The 18,732-nt window shown below is 42.0% G+C and overlaps 2 protein-coding genes across 2 annotated transcripts in view; both read left to right on the forward strand.

Annotated features, from left to right (window-relative positions):
• Window positions 1-4,965: 4,965 nt before the first annotated feature.
• On the forward strand, window positions 4,966-7,045 carry znhit2 (zinc finger, HIT-type containing 2). Its single transcript, XM_008428724.3, has 2 exons — window positions 4,966-5,106; window positions 5,267-7,045. Exon 2 carries the CDS (start codon window positions 5,328-5,330, stop codon window positions 6,978-6,980), a length of 1,653 nt encoding a protein of 550 aa, XP_008426946.2. The 5' UTR covers window positions 4,966-5,106; window positions 5,267-5,327; the 3' UTR covers window positions 6,981-7,045.
• A 1,006-nt stretch (window positions 7,046-8,051) lies between these two features.
• The window catches only part of lrpprc (leucine-rich pentatricopeptide repeat containing), a 68,468-nt gene continuing 57,787 nt past the window's right edge, over window positions 8,052-18,732 (forward strand). The window contains exons 1-11 of the mRNA XM_008428723.3: window positions 8,052-8,267; window positions 9,506-9,708; window positions 9,852-9,974; window positions 10,156-10,277; window positions 10,545-10,603; window positions 10,853-10,939; window positions 11,045-11,171; window positions 11,325-11,469; window positions 12,341-12,492; window positions 12,624-12,729; window positions 12,817-12,924. Of these exons, the coding sequence (XP_008426945.2) occupies window positions 8,089-8,267; window positions 9,506-9,708; window positions 9,852-9,974; window positions 10,156-10,277; window positions 10,545-10,603; window positions 10,853-10,939; window positions 11,045-11,171; window positions 11,325-11,469; window positions 12,341-12,492; window positions 12,624-12,729; window positions 12,817-12,924 (1,411 nt within the window). The 5' untranslated portion in view covers window positions 8,052-8,088. The remainder of the gene's footprint in view (window positions 8,268-9,505; window positions 9,709-9,851; window positions 9,975-10,155; window positions 10,278-10,544; window positions 10,604-10,852; window positions 10,940-11,044; window positions 11,172-11,324; window positions 11,470-12,340; window positions 12,493-12,623; window positions 12,730-12,816; window positions 12,925-18,732) is intronic.

The raw sequence follows: 18,732 nt of genomic DNA on the forward strand, positions 1-18,732 counted from the left end.
ACACACACACACACACACACACACACACACACACACACACACACACACACTGAAAGAATGCCTGCTCGGTCCTGTCGTCACATTCTCACTTCCTGATTCAGACAGACAGAGAACAATCCTGTGGGACCCAGATGCACTTCTTTCCTTCGCTTCTGTGCTCCTTCCTCTACTCTTTCCCCTTTCCTTGATCCTCTGCTCCCTCTCCTGGGGACGGAGGAAGGTGGAGCTGGAGGTTAGACCGATGGAGACTGGTGATACACCGGGATACAGTCAGTCTCAGGTTTGCTCCTGTGGGAGCGGAGTGATGGAGACGGGGGAGAGAGAAGAAAAAAGCATGAAAATCTCACCGAGGGCTTTTCTCCTGAAGACATGAAAGACACGGAGAAGAAGAAGTTCTGAAAGTGAGACATTAATGTCAGCCAGCTCAACACAGTCAGAAACCTTCACTTGCATCGATGTTTGAGGAAATATTTTATTTTTGATTGACTTCCATTTTAGTGACTCGGTTTTCTTTCTTTTCTTTTTATTCTGCAAAACAGTTTGGCCTGCATCTCATCAGGATTTATTATTATTATTATTATTATTATTATTATTATTATTTATTATGTTTCACAAAAATAAAATGATGGTGAGGTGCAAAGAGTAAAACATAAAAAAATACATGCTCACATCCCTCAAACCTTATACCTTAAAGTATTTCATTCACCACCACAAAATAAAAACAACACAGGTGAAAGCAGAAGGAAGATCTGAACACTGCAAAAGCACAAAGTCTAAGTATTTTTGGTCTAGATTCCACTGCAAATATCTTGATGCAAATTAAATAAGAAAATATTTTTTTAATATTTTTGAGAAAGAAATATGAGCTTGATTTAAATACATAATTCGATATTTGATGAAGTTCTTGTTCCACTGACTGATCATTTCACTTACAACTGGCACGTTTTCACAATCCTTTACAATTTGGCTTGATTGAACAAATCGGCACTTTACAGAGAAGACAGATCTCAAAGAAAAAGAAAATTGGCAATAACTGACATTCAGAAAGATGCAAACATTTCTTAGCTCAAAAAAAAATCCATCAAGACGTAACTTGACTGACTTTCAAGTCTGAGCACAATAACACAAACTGAAGCATGAAAATGACACTGTACGAATTGCTGGTGTAAAGCACAAGACAGATAATACACTGAATTGCCGGTGTGGGTGACTGTGCTATGCAGGACCCCTTATTTCCTTTGCTGGACAAAAGAAACTGAGAAAAGGTTGACTTGTAGAGTGGTGTGAGGTTTCCTTTTTCCCCGTCTTCCTGCTTGTTTCTGTCACGACTGTCAACAGCCACTTTAAGCCACTGAGAGGATACCGCTCTGTCTACCTGTGTTTTAGCACATCACACGCCGCACTGCACTCAGCACAGCCACACACTCAGAGAGTGGCGGCTCCATCGGCTACAAGCGGGAAAAGTTGGGAGCTCGTGTGGACCGAGTAATCTGGAAAAGGTGGGTCAGCTGAAGGAGAGAGAGATAACAGGAGGAGGAGGAGGAGGAGGAGTGATGCCTTTCCTGTGAGTGGGTAACAATGAAGGATACCAGAGATAAATATTTGAAGCAGTACATTGATGCTTTTATACCTGCGTGGCTGAGCTAACGTTCTGGGCTTCATTCACAAAAAAAAAAAAAAAGAAAGGAAAATGAAGGATGAAAAGAGGATGAAAGGATGGAGGGAAGAATGACTGCTGATGATGTGTGAGGCGGCTGACTCACATGCACTCAGTCATATTTATTGTACGACTGACATTTTATTTCATTTTCCTATTTCCAATTCCTTTTACTCTTTTGAAATTTTAGAAGAAAAATAACAAACTGTGTACATTTATTCATGCCCTTAGCAAGAGTTAACAGTAATTTACTTTCACGGTATTTGTTTGGGATTTTGTGAGACAGAACAACACAAAGTAATGCATAATTGTAAGGTAGAAGTTGAAGGAAAATATTAAAAAATTGTATTCAGCCCCACTGACATGCTGAACCTCATTTTTACAGAGTAAAAAGCCATACTGGTGTCATTGTGCCGAAAATCTTCCAGTATCTAAACTGGTGACAATGGGTTGTAGTTGGCAGACCCTTGATACTCTTCCAGCAAATTCAGACAGGGTGGAAAGTATCTGTGAACATCATTAAAATTTTTCCACAAACTCTCAATTCTTTGACTAGACCATTGTCAAAAGCCTTATATTAGGCCCGAGTCTCAAGCCTTTTGCAAAGGTTTTTTTTAAATGTCCCCCTTATATCTCCATCCATTCATTTTCCTATCAACTCTAACCTGCTCCAGTGTTCCAGCTAATGAAATTTGCAGTCATTGTCTATTTTATGTTGATTTATCTCATAAAATATTGATAAAATATGTAGAATTTTGTGAAAATGTAAAATAATTGTAAGGGTGTGAACACTTTTTAAAATTTCTTATATGTTTCCAAAGAAGGAAACAGATAAATTTTTCTGCCAAATTAAACCCAGCAGTTCTACCCTCTCCATTTACTTATTTATTTATTGATTTTTATTTATTGTTTCTCCTGCTACAAAACATGTGGAAACGTTTCTAAAAAAAAAAACGTTGGAAACATTTTTGGTCTACTTAAATTATTGTTGCAGCAAAAAGTTTGGTTGTGATTTCTTCCACCCAGCAGTTCAAAGTGGACATCATGGAGGCAGGACCGTCTAGCAGCACACAAAGACAAATAGAAATTCTGCTTTACAGGGTCTCAAAATGCCAGATCTTTTTGAGCTGATGGGTGACAACACTGTGAACATCAACATATCACAGGTCTGCTTCGTCTTACTGCACGCGCACGCACACACACACACGCATGCGCGCGCACGCCTCCCCCCACACACACACCCCTTGCTGTTATGTTGCAGACATCTCCAGTTGCAGACATGCCAGGGCTGGACATGCCCAAAAGGCAAAGGCTGTTCCCTGTCACCTATCAGCTGGTGGCAGACAGCAGGACATGACTGCGTTGGCGTGTGTGTGTGTGTGTGTGTGTGTGTGTGTGTGTGTGTGTGTGTGTGTGTGTGTGTGTGTGTGTGTGTGTGTGTGTGTGTGTGTGTGTGTGTGTCTGTGCATGTATGTGTGTGTATATGCGCTGATGCATTGATCTTTGTGAGTACTGCTTTGAAATTTAGACCTTGGGATTTGGCTCATTTAGTGTCAACTTTTAGGAAAAGCAGATTTTCTTTTCAGCAGAGTTTTCTAATATCTCTGATCTGTTGTTCTTTCAGTACTTATGTTGCTGTGTACAGTGCTGCTCCAGTTGCATCCTTTAAAATAGGTTTGCAATCCTTATGTTGCATGTCATTTCTTTTTTGTTTTGGATGGTAGTATAAAAAAGTATTCTCTCTGTCAGAATTCTCATTTTCGCTTTTGCCACATCCAAATGTTTCAGATAATCGACCTAATTTAAGTACCAGCCAAAACGTGAACACAAAAAGTAGTTTTCAAATTATTTGAATTTGTTTGGCAAAATAAACCAAACAGATTTGTTCCACGTGAAAAAAGAACTACAGTCTGCCTGTAGCTTTTAGTAACAGCAGTAGTGGAAGTGAACAAAGCCGTTTGGTCCGTCTTGGTCACACTTCCAAATATTGAATTAACATTAACAGCCATTTTGTTCGGCTCTGCACTAACTGGTTTAGTTTGTCATTTATAATCCCAATAGAATACATTGAAGTGGCTGTTTGTAACACGGTCAGATTATTAAAAGAATATAAATATCATACGTGGTACTGTTCAGGTGTTACACACTAAAACATTTAGTATTGGTTATGAAAGGCTAATACTTTTCTAATTGTGACCTTGTGACCAATCACATCGTATTGTGTATTAAAGTGCAAAAAACCTGGATAGTTCCAGTGCGTCATCTACAGTATGTAATTTGTAGGAGCTAATTTATTTAGCTCACATAACAAAATGTGTGGAGCCTGCTCTCATGCAGAGAGGGGAAAACATTATAGCCTGCCCTGCTAATGTTAACAAGATTTGATTAAGTATCATGTGAGCAGCAGTCAGTGAGAAAGCTCGTGTATCTGGTGTTGGAGTCCAGCTATGTCAGAGGGCATGCCAGGGAAAGAGAAGGTAGATCAGAGTCGGCAGCTGCCCACCCTGGACTGCTGGTCTGGCTGCCAGGGGCGGGTCAAGACAGCATGGCACACGTCGTACTCAGACACCCGCTCTCCTTCCTCTCTCCCCCACGGGCTCCTGCGGTCGGCACGAGAGGCCCTCGGCCCAGCGAGGGGTGGACGGCCATCTGACAACTCCCCACCTGCCTGACCTTTACCATGCTTGACCCGCTACAGGAGACAATCACCTCATAGCAAACAGCCCTACAGGAGACATGGACGCACTGGGGACACAGGGATACACAAACATGCACAACGTTTTCTCTTTTTCGCTCTGCAGGAATTTTATTTTGCTTCCAAGGATCCACACTGTCTCCTAATCTTTTAGTGGTTTTGATCTCCATTGATCCAAAGTTGTGTTTTTGACCTTTTCCACTCCTTTTCGGTACAGTAAAAGACCATCTTAAAGGGAATGTTTTATTATTAGTAATATATTTAAATAAGCTGTGAATAATCCTCTTATAAAAAGTACTTTCAAATTCATTATAAGATAATGCACACTGCACTCCTGGAAGAAAAGTTTTTTCCATTTCTTTTTTAATCCAATGTAATCTCTAGCAATTAGAGATTACAAATTAAAATCAGATACAGCAAGTAATATTTTAAAAATTAATAGCAGCTATCAGAATTTGTGACCATTGTTATTTCAGTTCTGATCCAGTGTCACACTGTTTAATAGTCATAGAATATGGTCACTGGAGTCATAAAATGCCTGGGTAGGGAATATTTTTTCCCTCTTTTTGAGCCTTGACTTTTTATTCTTTTCAAATCTCTGGGGACCCTGAGAGATTATGTCCCGACCGCCACTGAGGTGTCACGCCTGAGGTTGAGAACCTCTAGAGAAGCTCATACGTCATCAAACAGCGACGTGACAGTTTACTTGGGACAGCAAACGTGAAACGTTGGGTTTTGTGCAGACAGAAGAAAAGTAAGTCAACATTTTTCCTGTTGTGTTTTGTTTTACATTTAGACATAATACCGGAGTTGTTCCTCAGACTTTCAGTCCTTAACCGAACCGAACTCCCTCCGTAACTCCGGTCAATACATGAAACGTCACTTACACGTCTGTGTTGTTTTTACGTTGCTAGGTTTATCCCCCTTTGGGACGCGGCGCTCTTATCGCCCTTCTACGGCTCAGTTCTCCTCCTTATGAATCCAGTAATTAGACGGAGCCTTCCTCCGTCAGTGAGGAGCCTCCTGACGGACATCTCTCCAAAGGAGGAGGAGGTATGGACCGACCTGGAGCCCGAGCCCGAGACAGAGGCTGTGGCCAGGGATGGGATCGTGCTTCCGTCCAGAGGAGCTGGAAAAGGAGAGTTTCTTTCTCCAGCCAAGAACCAAAACGAAAAGATTTCAGAGGACGAGTCTAACGCCAGGATAAGCAGGGCAGTGTGCATGCTGTGTGAAGGGAACCCTTCTAACTACACCTGTCCACGTTGTAACCTCCAGTACTGCGGCTTGTCCTGCTACCAGAGCCCGGACCACTCCGCCTGTTCCGAGGAGTTTTACAAGGAGTCTGTCCTGCAGGAGCTGAAGGACATGGGGAAAACAGAAGCAGAGGGTAAGAGGAAGATGCAGGAGATTCTGCTGGGACTGAGGCAGAAAGCAGACACGACGCATGGAGGGATGGAGAGTTTATTAAAAGAAGCAGACATGGTGGGAGACGAGGAGGAAGAAGCGGTGGAGAAGGTGCAGGCTATGGAGCTCCTATCCAGGTTGGCAGAGCTTCAGCAGTCTGGAGGGGAGAACACACCAGAGATGGAGGCCATTCTGAGAAAACTTGAGGAGATTGGAGGAGCAGAGGTGACTGCTGACGGTATAGAGGGGGAGCTGGACTTGGCCGAGCGACTGTCGGGGCTGGACATCGATAAGCTCTCAGAGGACGAGCTGTGGGAACTTCTCAGCAAGGAGGAGCAGGAGAAGTTTGTGGGTCTTCTGAAGCGGGGAGACCTCAGCGGGGTGGTCCCTCTGTGGAAGCCCTGGTGGGAGGAGCACGAGGAGAACGGCAGTTCTCTCATCCAGGTGCTGCAGGAAGACGTGAACGAGCCGGAGAAGGGTCACAATGATGAAGTCAAGACATCGCAAGAAGATGACGAGAAAACCATTAAAGGAGGAAAAAGTAAAGGAAGCTCAATTAGCGTAAAAGTTCCCTCAATCTCTGCAAATATCCCAAAGCTGAGCTCCTTATGTGCAAATCCGTCTCCTCTGGTTTGCTACAGCATAGTAAATGCCCTTTATGGCTATGCCTTTTCCCTGTCACTGTTTAACGGTGATACAGATTCACTGCTATTGGAGTTCTGTGACATGACTCTCTCTCTGTCTGAGGCTCTGAGCTCGGGGAAGGTGTTCAACTCTGTCCAGGAGGCCTTGGACTGCGGAGAGGCTCTCATCCTGCGTGGCGGCTACCTCGACAGGGAGGATCCTCTGGCTCCGGCCAGAGCAGCGGAGGCCGTGGCTCACATCATGACGGGCAGAGACAGACGAGACGCCTCAGGTTACTCCCTGGCAGCCTTGAGCCAGCTGCGCAGAATGCTCTCTAAAGCCAGGGGGAAGCTTTCCACGGAGGGAGAGGAAGGGACGAGGAGGCAGAAGTACTTCCAGGCAAATAAGAAGTGTGAATTCTTTCAAGCCTGGGTGAAGGACAACGTCCAGCAGGTTCGCAGACTTGCTGTCGAGCTGTGGAGTGAACACGGTAAAAGAGAGAGCGTGAGAAGCGGCATGGAGAAGGCAAAGACTGTAGTTGAGGAGAATTTGAAGAAAGAAAAGAGGAAAAGAATTAAGCTCATCGAGGAGCTGAGCTAAACATATATGTATGTGTATGCGTTTGTCCAAAGAAGTTATGGTTACATAAAACGTGAAAATTGTAATGTGGTCTGGTCTTTTCATTTTACGCCAATACATTTTGTGTAATGTGTTGTTTTTGTTGATTAAGACAGTTCCAGGAAGGAATATATATTCCTATGTTTCCAGTTCTATTGATAATCTCCTTCCCCTCCCCCACATATTGCTTTTCCCTATATTACAAGAAAATTTTAATTAGTCGTTTTTGGAAATATTTCCAGTGGTAAAAACAAAGATGGTGATGGTGAGGAAAGTGAAGTAGCCTTACTAATCATTGTTTACTGTTGGCTTGTTTTGAAAAACTGGAGCTGACTGAGCAGATAATACAGCTGATTAATAAACTTGTATAAATTTTATTCTTCCTATGTTACTCTGTACAGAATAGGAAAAGGTAAAATATACTGCACATCTGGATTAATTTAGCGAGGAAAAATCATGGCTAGACATTTTGTACCGGTGCAATCCTCTCACAATCTCACTCTCAAATTAATCAAGATGCTGAGGGTGAAAAATGTGTCCAAAAAAATCAAAAACAAGGAAAAGATGATGAATAAGAAAATCAGTTTTTATGCAGAACAATACACTGACAATAACATACTGCTGTTATGTGAATAAAATATATTAATGACATTTGATATTACAGAGAAGACAGGAAGGAGTGGGTGAGCATTGGGACTAAATCAAATTTTTAATTTCCAAATATTAGTCTTTTTGAAAAGTTTTTCATATTTTACAGGGCAATTGTCTTGAAGTTTCTCTAATTCTAGACCATCGTTACCACGTTTAATAGTTGAAATAAAATGTCTCTTGTAATACTTCCGTAATTATTCAGACATGAATAAACTATGCGAAGCAATGTTCACACCTTCATGTTTAAAAGACGGCTGCCTTGTACAGTTGAATTTTTTTCAACCTCAAAATGTTTTTTTGCTTAGCTGGTCAGTGTTACATTTTCTTCAAACTGCTGAAAATGTAAAAAAAAAAATGCCTATGTTGGTACTCTCGCGAGATTCTTCCATAAGACTATTGTCACGTGGTGAGGAAGTTCCTTCACGTTGCGACAGAAAACATGGCTGCGCTCTTGAGATCAGCCCGGTTACTTAAGTTTTCTCCTTCAGGTTTGCTCCAGATCCCCAGGAGCAGGAGGAGCGGGGCGCCGCTCAGTCGCTTGTACAGCGGGGTTCCAGTCGGCAGAAGTACCGGCGTCTGCTCCAGACAGCTCAGTCGTGTTTCTGACAGCGTGAGCAGGTATGTTCCTGCAGGTTAGCTGGGACCCACGCGTGAAGCAGGGATGTCATTGGGGTTCAATGACAAAGACACAGTAAAATGCCAGTAACAAAGCAGCCAGAACCTTTACACGTTAAAACCTTAAAACATGTGTCGTTGTAATGGAAACAGTTTAATATGCGCAATTAGCTTTTCTTGGACTTCTCAGTAAACATGGCTCCATTTTTATGCAACATTAGACGTTTCGTAACACTGAGACAGCACATATACATTCCCTCTTTAGCTTGTATAAGAGCCGTCGTGTTTCTTAATATTATTAAAGACTAAGCGCTTTTTCTGTAGCATGTTAGCTTTTAGCATGAGGCTAGCTCATTTACGATTGGGTGCTGTAGAAGCCAGTCTTTAGTAAAATACTAGTTAACTATCTGTTTTCTTAATTTATCATATTAAATTAAGTAATAAGCTGTAGCTAGTTAGCATTAGAATAATGACATTTGACGACAGGCTACTTTAGCATGACTGTCATCCTTCAAGGTCACAGCTCTTTTACAAAATCACAAACTGCAAACCACTGTGCTTGGTGGAGAACTGTCACTGCACATCTGAACACACCGTCACCACAGTGGTGATGGCAGCATCATGCTGTGGGGATGGCTTTCTATTGAGGGGCAAGTGACATTGATGGAGATAAACACAGGATAACCACAAGGAAAAGGAAGCTGCAGCACACAGGAGACCTGGATGGAGGTTCACCTTGCAGCAAGACTTACGCTGTTTGTATCAAAGCATATTCATATGGATGGCCCAGTCAAAGTACCAACCTAAATTGAAAAAGAAAAAACCATCCATCCATTTTCTTGCACCCTTGTCCCTCAGTGGGGTCGAGAGGGTTGCTGGTGCCGATCTCCAGCAAGAGGCGGGGTACACCCTGGACAGGTCACCAGTCTGTCGCAGGGCAACACAGAGACAAACAGGACAAATAACCATGCACACACACTCACACCTAGGGGCAATTTGGAGAGGCCAATTAATCTGACAGTCATGTTTTTGGACTGTGGGAGGAAACCGGAGTACCCAGAGAAAACCCACGCATGCACAGGGAGAACATGCAAAACTCCATGCAGAAAGACCCGGGCCGGGAATTGAACCCAGAACCTTCTTGCTGCAAGGCAACAGCTCTACCAACTGTGCAGCCGACGAAAAAAAAAAAAAATACTTGAATGCTTTCTCTGTTTCCCTTCACCTCATGTCCTCCTCAGGTGTGTGTGGCCTTACACAGCCGGTTGTGTGCGCAGCTATGCCGTGGCAACAGAGCAGAAGGACGAGGCCGGGCTGGTGGTGCGGACCAAGCAAGCACAGCAGTTCGATTGGGCGCTGACCAAATTGGACAGCTCAGTGAGGAGGACGGGACGCATCACCAAGACCTTGCTGATGCGCATCTTCCATGACATCTGCAGGGCAGGTAGGCGGGCAGATCTCAGAGAAGTATGGACTGTCCATTCCCAGTGTCACACAGCAAACTAAACTACAAGTGTTGGGACATTTTTTTTTCGTTCTGATTTTTGTTTACATCCATCCGCACTTTGTTTCCCGCTCTGCGTTTAGGCTATCCCAGTGGTAATCACGCCTTGCTGCTGCTGCGCAGCTGCGGCTCCTTGCTGCCTGAGGTGCCGATGGAGGAGCGAAACGAGTTGGCCCACCGAGTGTGGAATAAGCTGCAGGAGCTGGGTAAGAAACTGAACCTCAGGTGGTTGGAGAATTCACTGCAAATCTGAGGACAAATTTACCTCCAGCATATGAACATTTATTGGACTTAGGATTACTTAAGTTATTCAAACCACTTGTATAGAAGTGTTTTTTTTTTTTTTTGACATTGTGCTGAATCTGAACATTTGAACATTTTCTCCAGGTGCACAGTATGACGTTAGTCACTACAACGCCTTGCTGAAGGTTTATCTGCAAAATGAATTCAAGTTCTCCCCCACTGACTTCCTGGCTAAAATGGAGGCAGTGAAAGTCCAGCCGAACAGAGTAAGTGCATCATTGAGTAAATCCAGAATGTTTTTTTAATGTAGAAAAACACATTATATTGGCTTGATTTCCAAGAAGAACTTTACAATAAAAACATTTTTGTCTTTGCTCTGTATTTTTGTAAAACATTATTGAGCCTAGTTTTTTTTTCCCTTGTAATTTTACTTAACTTTACCTTTTGAATCTTTGATGGCATGCTGCTGTTTCAGTATTTTCTTGTGGAGTGATGATATAAAACTCTGAATTTTGTTCTTTTGCCGTGAACAGGTGACCTACCAGAGACTGATAGCAGCTTACTGCCAGAATGGCGACATCGAGGGAGCCAGGTGAGCAAGTGTTGTAGTTTTAGAAAATCTTTTAGATCCTTTAATGTAGAAAATAAAAAGTTTCCCAGAAACAATTAAATTAATTAATTAAAACTTTTCATGTGACTCTGAGGCTGGTTTTTCCTGACCTCAGCAGAATACTGTGTCAATTCCCTTGCAGTGTTTTTAGCGCCTGAATCCAATCAGTTTTTCCTAATGTTTTATTCTGAAAGAACTGAAGCCATTCTGATTACTTGCATTCATTCTCAGCACCATCTTGGGTTTCATGAAGAGCAAAGATTTGCCCATCACAGAAGCCGTTTTCAGCTCTCTGATAACAGGACATTCTCGCGCAGGGTGAGTTTCGCAGTTTTCAATCTGTTCATAGAGAACAGATTGTTTTGAAGCAATAATTTCTTTTAAAACCCGTTTTTTAAAAAAATTTTTATTATTACTGTGCAGCGATATCGAGAGCGCCACCAACATCTTGTCTGTGATGCGGGGAGCCGGAGTTGAGCCGAGTCCTGACACATATGTGACGCTGCTGAAAGCGTATAGTGAAAAGGGAGATCTGGAGAATATGAAGAAGGTTTGTGCTCAGCAGAGTAAATGTTTGATAAGCATGGCTTCCATTTTGAAGCCATCCTGTATCTTCCATTTGTCCTGGTTGACTTTTTCTCCAACGTTCACACCTCCATGTTTCTCTCTCCCCATCCCTCATTTTACTCTGCAACCTTTTCAGACTCTGGAGGCAGCAGAGAGCTCCGACTGCAGCCTGATGGATCGAGACATCATGCAGGTCATTTTAACTCTGGCCAAAGCTGGACAACAGCAACACATACCAGAAATGATCGAGCGTCTAAGACACGAGAGGGGCTACATACCAGGTAGACAGAAAGAAACATACGTCAAGTTTTCTGACAGCAGCAAACATTAATATCAGACAAAAATACGGCTGATGTCTTCTGATCATGGAGAGACTGGCTGTTCACATCAGTAGATATCTAAATTTGTCTTTGATGTTTTAAGTTCACACGCATTTTCAAGTCTTTTTCAAGTCTTAAGAAAATGGAGTCTGAAAAAAAATATTTGTACTTCAAGTCTTTATTCACCGTCTCGTCATCTAGAAGTTGTCCTTCTCTCGCTACTTTCGTATTGCTGTCCTCCCTTGATTCTTTCTTAGCTTTCAAGGTTTCCCGCAGAAAACTCGCTAAGCCCTGTGGTTGGGCGCTAAGGCAGGCATTCATTCAGCGGCCCGCCGTCTTTTAGAGTTAAAAAATGTTGAAACTTGACAGGAAATGTGAAAATATCACTTGATAGTTATGTGTTATTAAAAGATTGGAAGATTAATACTTGAACACCAAATATAAAGTCTTAAAAATGCAAACATTAAAAAAAAAAAAAAGAAGCAATTCTTACCCTGCTGGGGGCACAAGTAAAGCCTGGTGACCCGCCACGCTTATAATACACTGGTGTAAACCCTGGCTTTCTTCTCTTTATTTTCTTCTTGTTTTCATTTTGTCCTTCTTTACTTTTTGTTTGTTCCTTCCCTAAATTATGTTGTTCTTCTGTTTTCTCCCTCCTTCCTGTTTTCTGAGGATTTTCGATGTTTCGTATTTAAAGCTTACACAATGTGGAAGTGTCATTCATAGTGAACTTTTGTTTGGTATTTAAGATGGACTGTGTAGGAACTCTGTTTTTGTCAGTAAACATGGCACATAATTCTGTGTCTAAATGTCCTCCTTCATGTCCTTCCAGATGCCATGAACTTGTGTCTGAGCCTCATCACTCAGGGACATGAAGATGCAGCGTTTGGCCTCCTGAAGACATTCCCTTCTCTCCAGTCAGAAACCGATGACTCGCCCAACCTCGGATACTTCTTCCTCAGACACTGCGTGAACATGGGCACGGTACAGCACAACTCAAATTTCCTCTAATCCTGTTGAAAAAAAACAACAGAAACTGTAGGTTCACAGTTACCACCCACTGTAAATAATGAGCCATATTGTAATGTACCTGCTACGTTTGTCTTACGTTTCAGGCGCTGGAGAAGATTGTCCACTACTGCAAGGAGCTGCAGGAGTCGAACATTCACACCTCGTCGTTCACCTTCACTCTCTCGTGCGCCCTGGAAGCCAAAAAACTTGGTAAGTCCATCGAATAAATCTACTCATGTTCTCCAAATTGTATTTTACCGAAAACGAAACAATTTTGTCTGCTTTCTTCTACTGCAGGGATGTCTTTGGAGCTGATGAAGACACTGAAGGAGGAGAACTTGCCTGTTAGGCCTCATTACTTCTGGCCTCTTCTTACTCAGCCTTTGAAGGAGAACAACGTCGATGGTACAAACACACACGCAAACACAGACGGTTCAGAACGTCTCATCAGACTGTTAGTAAAAAAGAGGACACCGTTGTTTTACAGTGAGAGCTTAAGCACTGTTATAACAGGATAATTTGTAGCAGAACATTTCTCTATGACTGGAATCAGCTCATTTTCCACTTGATTCATCTTTACTTAGTAGCCATCTGATCAAAAACGGAATCTTTTCAGTGATTACACCACACCTCGGTGCAATTAGGTTACACCAGAAAGAACACTCTTCAGTGTTGAAGGTTTTATTTAGGAAAGAAGACTCTATTATTAGTATCGGGAGATGTTTAAAAGTAAAGTAAACAGTAACTCAGAGATGAAAGAATCAATTTCCTGTTCATTGTGTCTGATCAGTGTGTACCAGGAAGGCAAGGCGTATTTAGTTTTTCTTCGGACTTTTGGCTGTTTTCATCTTGTTACTCACCATGGCGGCACATTAGCTTTGTTTTCATCCAATTGTCATGCAAATTTTGAGCAAATGTTTTTAAATTTTGGAGAAAAAAAAGCAGAAAAAATAAACCGGAAGGAAAAAGCAAATTATTAGTTTCCATCTGTTGGTTTGGAGCGAATCAACCAGATTAAGCAAAGTGTAATTACATCAGATGAGAGCGTTGCCCATTACAAAGTAAAGGTTCACTGTTACTTTGTGGGCTGTAATGAAGAGGAAAATGTTTGTTACATCAGAACTTCTTCGCAAATATGTTCCCAGCTTCCCTTTAGCGCTTTAACTCTACTTTGGAAAAGCCGAAATCCACCAAACCTCCAACTTTTTTTCCAAAACTGAGGAAATTATTTTCAAATTTAGCTGTTTCTGTTTGTGATATTTCAAAATACACATTACATGACGTCGATGGAAACACGGCGTCATTATGTTGAGATAAAAAAGTGCAAGAAAGAGATGTTATCACTCACTTAAATGTTTTTTTAAATTATTTTGTGCTAGGATTTTGGCTGTAAGCTTTTTAGAAATCACTTCTCCTGTAAAACGGAGAGATCCTTGGTGTCCAACATAGGGGAACAATTATGTGTTCTTAAATGCTTAAACCGCTATTATTTCTCACAGTTGTGCTTTGGCTCATCCAAATCATGCTACTTTTAGCTTCATGTGTAAATTGTTTGTTGATGTGATGAAGCCCTAAGAGAAAGTAAAAACTCCTGCATCTGAATAAAAAAAAAAAAGAAAGTTCCTCTTTTTTTCTGTGGGTGTATAGGGGATTATAACATCTTCTGTACCAGAAAGAGCTTTTAAAGGGGAGTTTTTACTCAAATATTAATGACCTTTGAGAGCGAACCAGCTGGGACAGATTTCACCAGGCTGGGCAAGTCGAGGGGCGAAGAGGTCTGATCCCTGCGTGAGAGGGTGTGTGTGCTAACACACACTGTGGCCTCTCTAGAGAAGTTCTTGAAAAACCCAAACATCCCAACTTTCCATTTCCATCCAGTTTGACTCCCAGAAAGCGCTTTCAGACATGAATTTCATGTTTCTGCAACTCTCCCTGACGCCCAGCCACTCTTTAGTTGCAAGTTTCTGTTTGCTTGGCCTTACTTAACAGCTTTAGTTTTCTTCTTGCTTCAGTATTTTCCTTAATATTTTTTTGGGGAAACACATTTGCAGAAGTATAAGAATAACGGCAACAAACCACAACTATTTTGTTTTTTTTTCATTTTGCATTTAACGGAGCTCCAGTTGAGAAAAAATCTTTTTCACGATAGACTTAGTTTTGAACTAAAAATATCATTTAATGCATTTAGGCTTCTACTTGGACTGGGCCATTTCAGTACTTGAGTAGTATTGAAATGAGCCCTTCCTTTAATCTAAACCGTAGCATTTTAGCACTGGTTGCATCTTTAGAGTTGTTATCTTTCTGAAGGATGACCTTGCTGACCTTTGCCATGGTAAGACAGCCTAAGTTGTCTTGTTAGGCGTTTTGCTTCAGTGGGTTTCTTCAGTTCTTTTGTCTTTATCTGTTCCTTTATCTGTCCCTTACTGCGATTGCACACAGGATACTGTGAGCTCTGTGCTCAGTTTCTGGACCTTTGGTATAAATGAGTTATTTTGATTAGTTGCCTGAGGTTGACGCTTGCCCCTCTTGACCTCCTCCCATTACACTTTAAAGCTGCTTTCTAGTTGAAGTGAAGTCAAAGACTCACGCTACAAGCAAAGATTAGTTCTGCTGCACTTTTTTTTCATGTATGGGGTCGGGATCCAGATTTTCAACTTCACTGGTCCTGTCATTTTCTGACAGGAAATGAATAATTTTGATATGCTAGCAGAAGTGGCTGCTGCATTGGGAAAACAACACTCTTCAGTGTAGTAGTTGTTACTGAACAAAGGAGGATGAGTAGCCAGGTGTAAAAAGCTGTTTAAAATGAAACTATAATTTTCTACTTGTCTACAGTTCTGTCTGACTGACAGAGAGGGGCACATAACAGGTTGCTCTTTTATCCTTTTGAGTTCCCAAACTCTGCATGCTAAAAGTACATTTCTTCCTGTTTATTGGGCATAAATCTGCTGAAAACAAAAAAGAATTGTTCTTACTTTTTAATGTTAACAAGAACAGACAAAAACATAAGTGAGGTTTCATGGACTCTAATGGACAGTCCAAACCAAAATGAAAAAAATTTATCAAAATATGCAACAATTCAGGTTTCTCAAAACCGGCAACGTTGAGAAGTCCTCCACGTTTCTGGGTGCCAGATTAGATGCAAACATTAAAGAACAAACCATTGAAGACGGATGATGGATATGTCTGTTTTTTCCAAAGTACTCTTCCTCTGGTTGTCATCGGAGATGGGCCGGTGTGAGAAATCATCTCGTTCACAGATAGCGGGCATCTCGAGACTTGTCAGGACTCGCAACTCATTAGCTGACGCGTTCTGTCGACTGCGCTCGGCAGCAGTTTGGTTTTTAAGTGCTCCATGTTTGCAGAGCTCTGGGTCTCTCTTTAGGCTTTTTTGAAGCAATTAATAAGTGATGGATTTTTTTATTTATTTATTTTTCTTACTTTCTTTCCTCTCTCTTTCGCTGGCCGGTTGACAGCATTGGAGCTGGCAGGGCAGGCGAAAACCGCCGAGGCCGGTGTTGCGCCGCGGCAAATTGAATCTTCCGTGCGGTCGAGACTTATTCCCAGTCCGACTGGTGAGATGTCTTGGTGCGAACGCGTGCAACTCGACAGACTTAAACACCGACCGCACAGTCGGACAGCATCCATTTACGTATCGCCATGCGGAAAGGAGGAAGGAAGAAAGGAAGGAAAGTGGAGAAACTTCTCCCTCGCTCACACTTGCTTGTTTCCAACAGTGTTTGCCTTAATCCTCATGAATCATGCAGCGTCTCCCCCCCTTCTTCTTCTCCCGCACATTCATTGGTTGCATGAGGCTCTCGTGTGTGTGTGTGTGTGTGTGTGTGTGTGTGTGTGTGTGTGTGTGTGTGTGTGTGTGTGTGTGTGTGTGTGTGTGTGTGTGTGTGTGTCCGCGTGTGTGTGAGGGGGTGGATATGACTTTCGGAGGGCAGTGCAGGTGATGTGACTGATGCAGAGTGACTTGATTTCATGTAAATGCGAGCGCTCTGAGGGAATTCACTTTGGATTACGCGCCCCACTGTGCATGGCCCATGAAATATTAAGCGTCGTGTCACTTTTTGTCCACAGGTGTCACTAGCGGGCAGAGAGGCCTGAGCTGAGGAATGGGAGGGGGTTTCTGCGGGGGAGGAAGAGGGAGAGAAAAATCTCCTCACATGTTGATGAGGTGTGGATTTGGTGGGTTTAGCGAAAGCATATGCTCGGCCGTTCTCGCCACCTGCCGCCAGCTAGTCACTGCTTGTCAGTCCTTGTGACACAAAGTTCTCTTATAAGTTGTGACACAGCAGAGCCAGTGAAAGAAAGAAAGAGAGGGAGAGGGTCTCTCTCTCACCTTGCATGTTTTCGGTAAAGTCCTCGTTTGGTCTGTTTTCCTTCCTTGTAACAAAATTGCATCAAGCTGCTTTACCTGAGCTCTTCCTGAACATTTTTCACACGTTTCATCACAAATCACCTATTATGGAAGTCATTTCTCCTCTTTTTTGTCTTTTTTTCCCCCTCAAACTGCTTTTACCTTCTAGCAACAAAGTCTACCTTGAGTGAATCATAGGCGAAGAGAAATGGGCCGGACAGATGGTGTTGGAGGAGAGAGGAAAGGGGAAGTGACAGGTACTCATGTCCAAGGACGGAACGAGATGACAGCCACCGGTTCACTCCGCTCTTCTCCTCCTCCCTCTCGTGTGTCCTCACTTCCCCGTCTCTGACAGTTAACCTGGAGACATGAGGCTGATGGTGATATCTTGTGACCACTGCCATGCTTAACTCACTACTTTGATACTTCTTGTCCGGATAGAACGTCACGTCTTTATGCTGACCGACCTGGAGAGGTCTCTGGTCTTCACAGCTCTTCTACGTGCCAAAATCGGTTTGCAAATTTCTCAGACGGCAGAGAAAACAATAGTGGTTAGTTAGTTAAAGGTGAGAGCGTTTGAAGTAATGGTGTCAACAGATCCATCATGTTCCTTCTTAGGCAGTGGTTAAAATTTCACAAATGGCTTTTCTTTTTCTTTTGAAATACATTGAACCTTTCTTTTGAAGTTATGCTTTCTCTCGCTCTGTCGCAGCCTGAATTGAACCACATCCTTTCCAGCACAAAGCTGCTTTTCCTTCATATTTAATCACCTCACTGATTCTGAAAATAGCAAAAATGATTCTTTAGTTATTTTGTGACCAACAATCCTGTGTTAACTTACTTACTTAATATTACTATTTCTTTATTTTGGTCATTTTAACCTTTTCATACACAAGTCAAAAAACAAAACACAATACTGAAAAACCTAAACAAAAATAAACAAAATGAAAAAAGAAAAACGACAAAATGAATACAGAAATAAATATTTTAATTCCTGTCAATGGCTTGAACATAAAGTGTAGACAGAAAAAAAGCAAAGGTAGAAGCATAACCTTATTATACTTTAACTTTAATACAAAATCAAAACGGCAGAATCCTCCCTGCATGTTTTTCTGAAACGCTTATTGCATTTGTTTATCAAATTATTTTTATACTTTTTTTCATTTAAGAGTGAAAAACAGTTTTCACTCTTCACAACAATTATTCCACACTCAAATCCCTCTAAATGAACCACAGTTTAATATTTGTCCTAACATTTAGTTGTTTTTTTTAAACATAGGCGAAGAGAACAAATCCTTCCTTCTGAGAACAGATTTTTTCTGTAATCCAGATATTATACACATTTATTGCTTTGGATAGTTTGGAAGTTGATCGCGGGTCCCATTTCTTCCCCAAATAAAAAGTAACATGACTCATCTCGAGGAATATTAGAAATAACCTCTAAATCTTTAAATGTTTCGACTCAAAGCCGAACAAAGAAACACTTGGGTTCAAAAGGTTAAAAGCTTCTTGCTTTGAAGGCATGACGAGCAGAAAAGGAAAAAAAACTCCTCCAGCTCTCGTGGCGTGAATGAAAAAGTGCTGATGATCATGGAAGCTCATGTCCGGAAGATCGGAAGCACGTGAGGAACGTCCGGCTTCCGCATTTAAACCTCCTGCTCTCCATTCACTTGTTTTTCTGTCTGTTTGGCTCAGCGTGAAATTGATTATGGATTATTCAGGAAGATGGCAGGTGCTCCCTCTCTCCGTTCACAAAAAAAGGACGGATGGAAGCGATGAGAGGGGTAAGAATGAAGCGATGGATGGCAGAGTAGATGGGGATCCTCCATTGAGAAGAAAGGGGAAAA

This window comes from Poecilia reticulata, chromosome 15, assembly GCF_904066995.2.
Source record: "Poecilia reticulata chromosome 15, P_reticulata-male-v2, whole genome shotgun sequence".
NCBI lineage: Eukaryota > Metazoa > Chordata > Actinopteri > Cyprinodontiformes > Poeciliidae > Poecilia > Poecilia reticulata.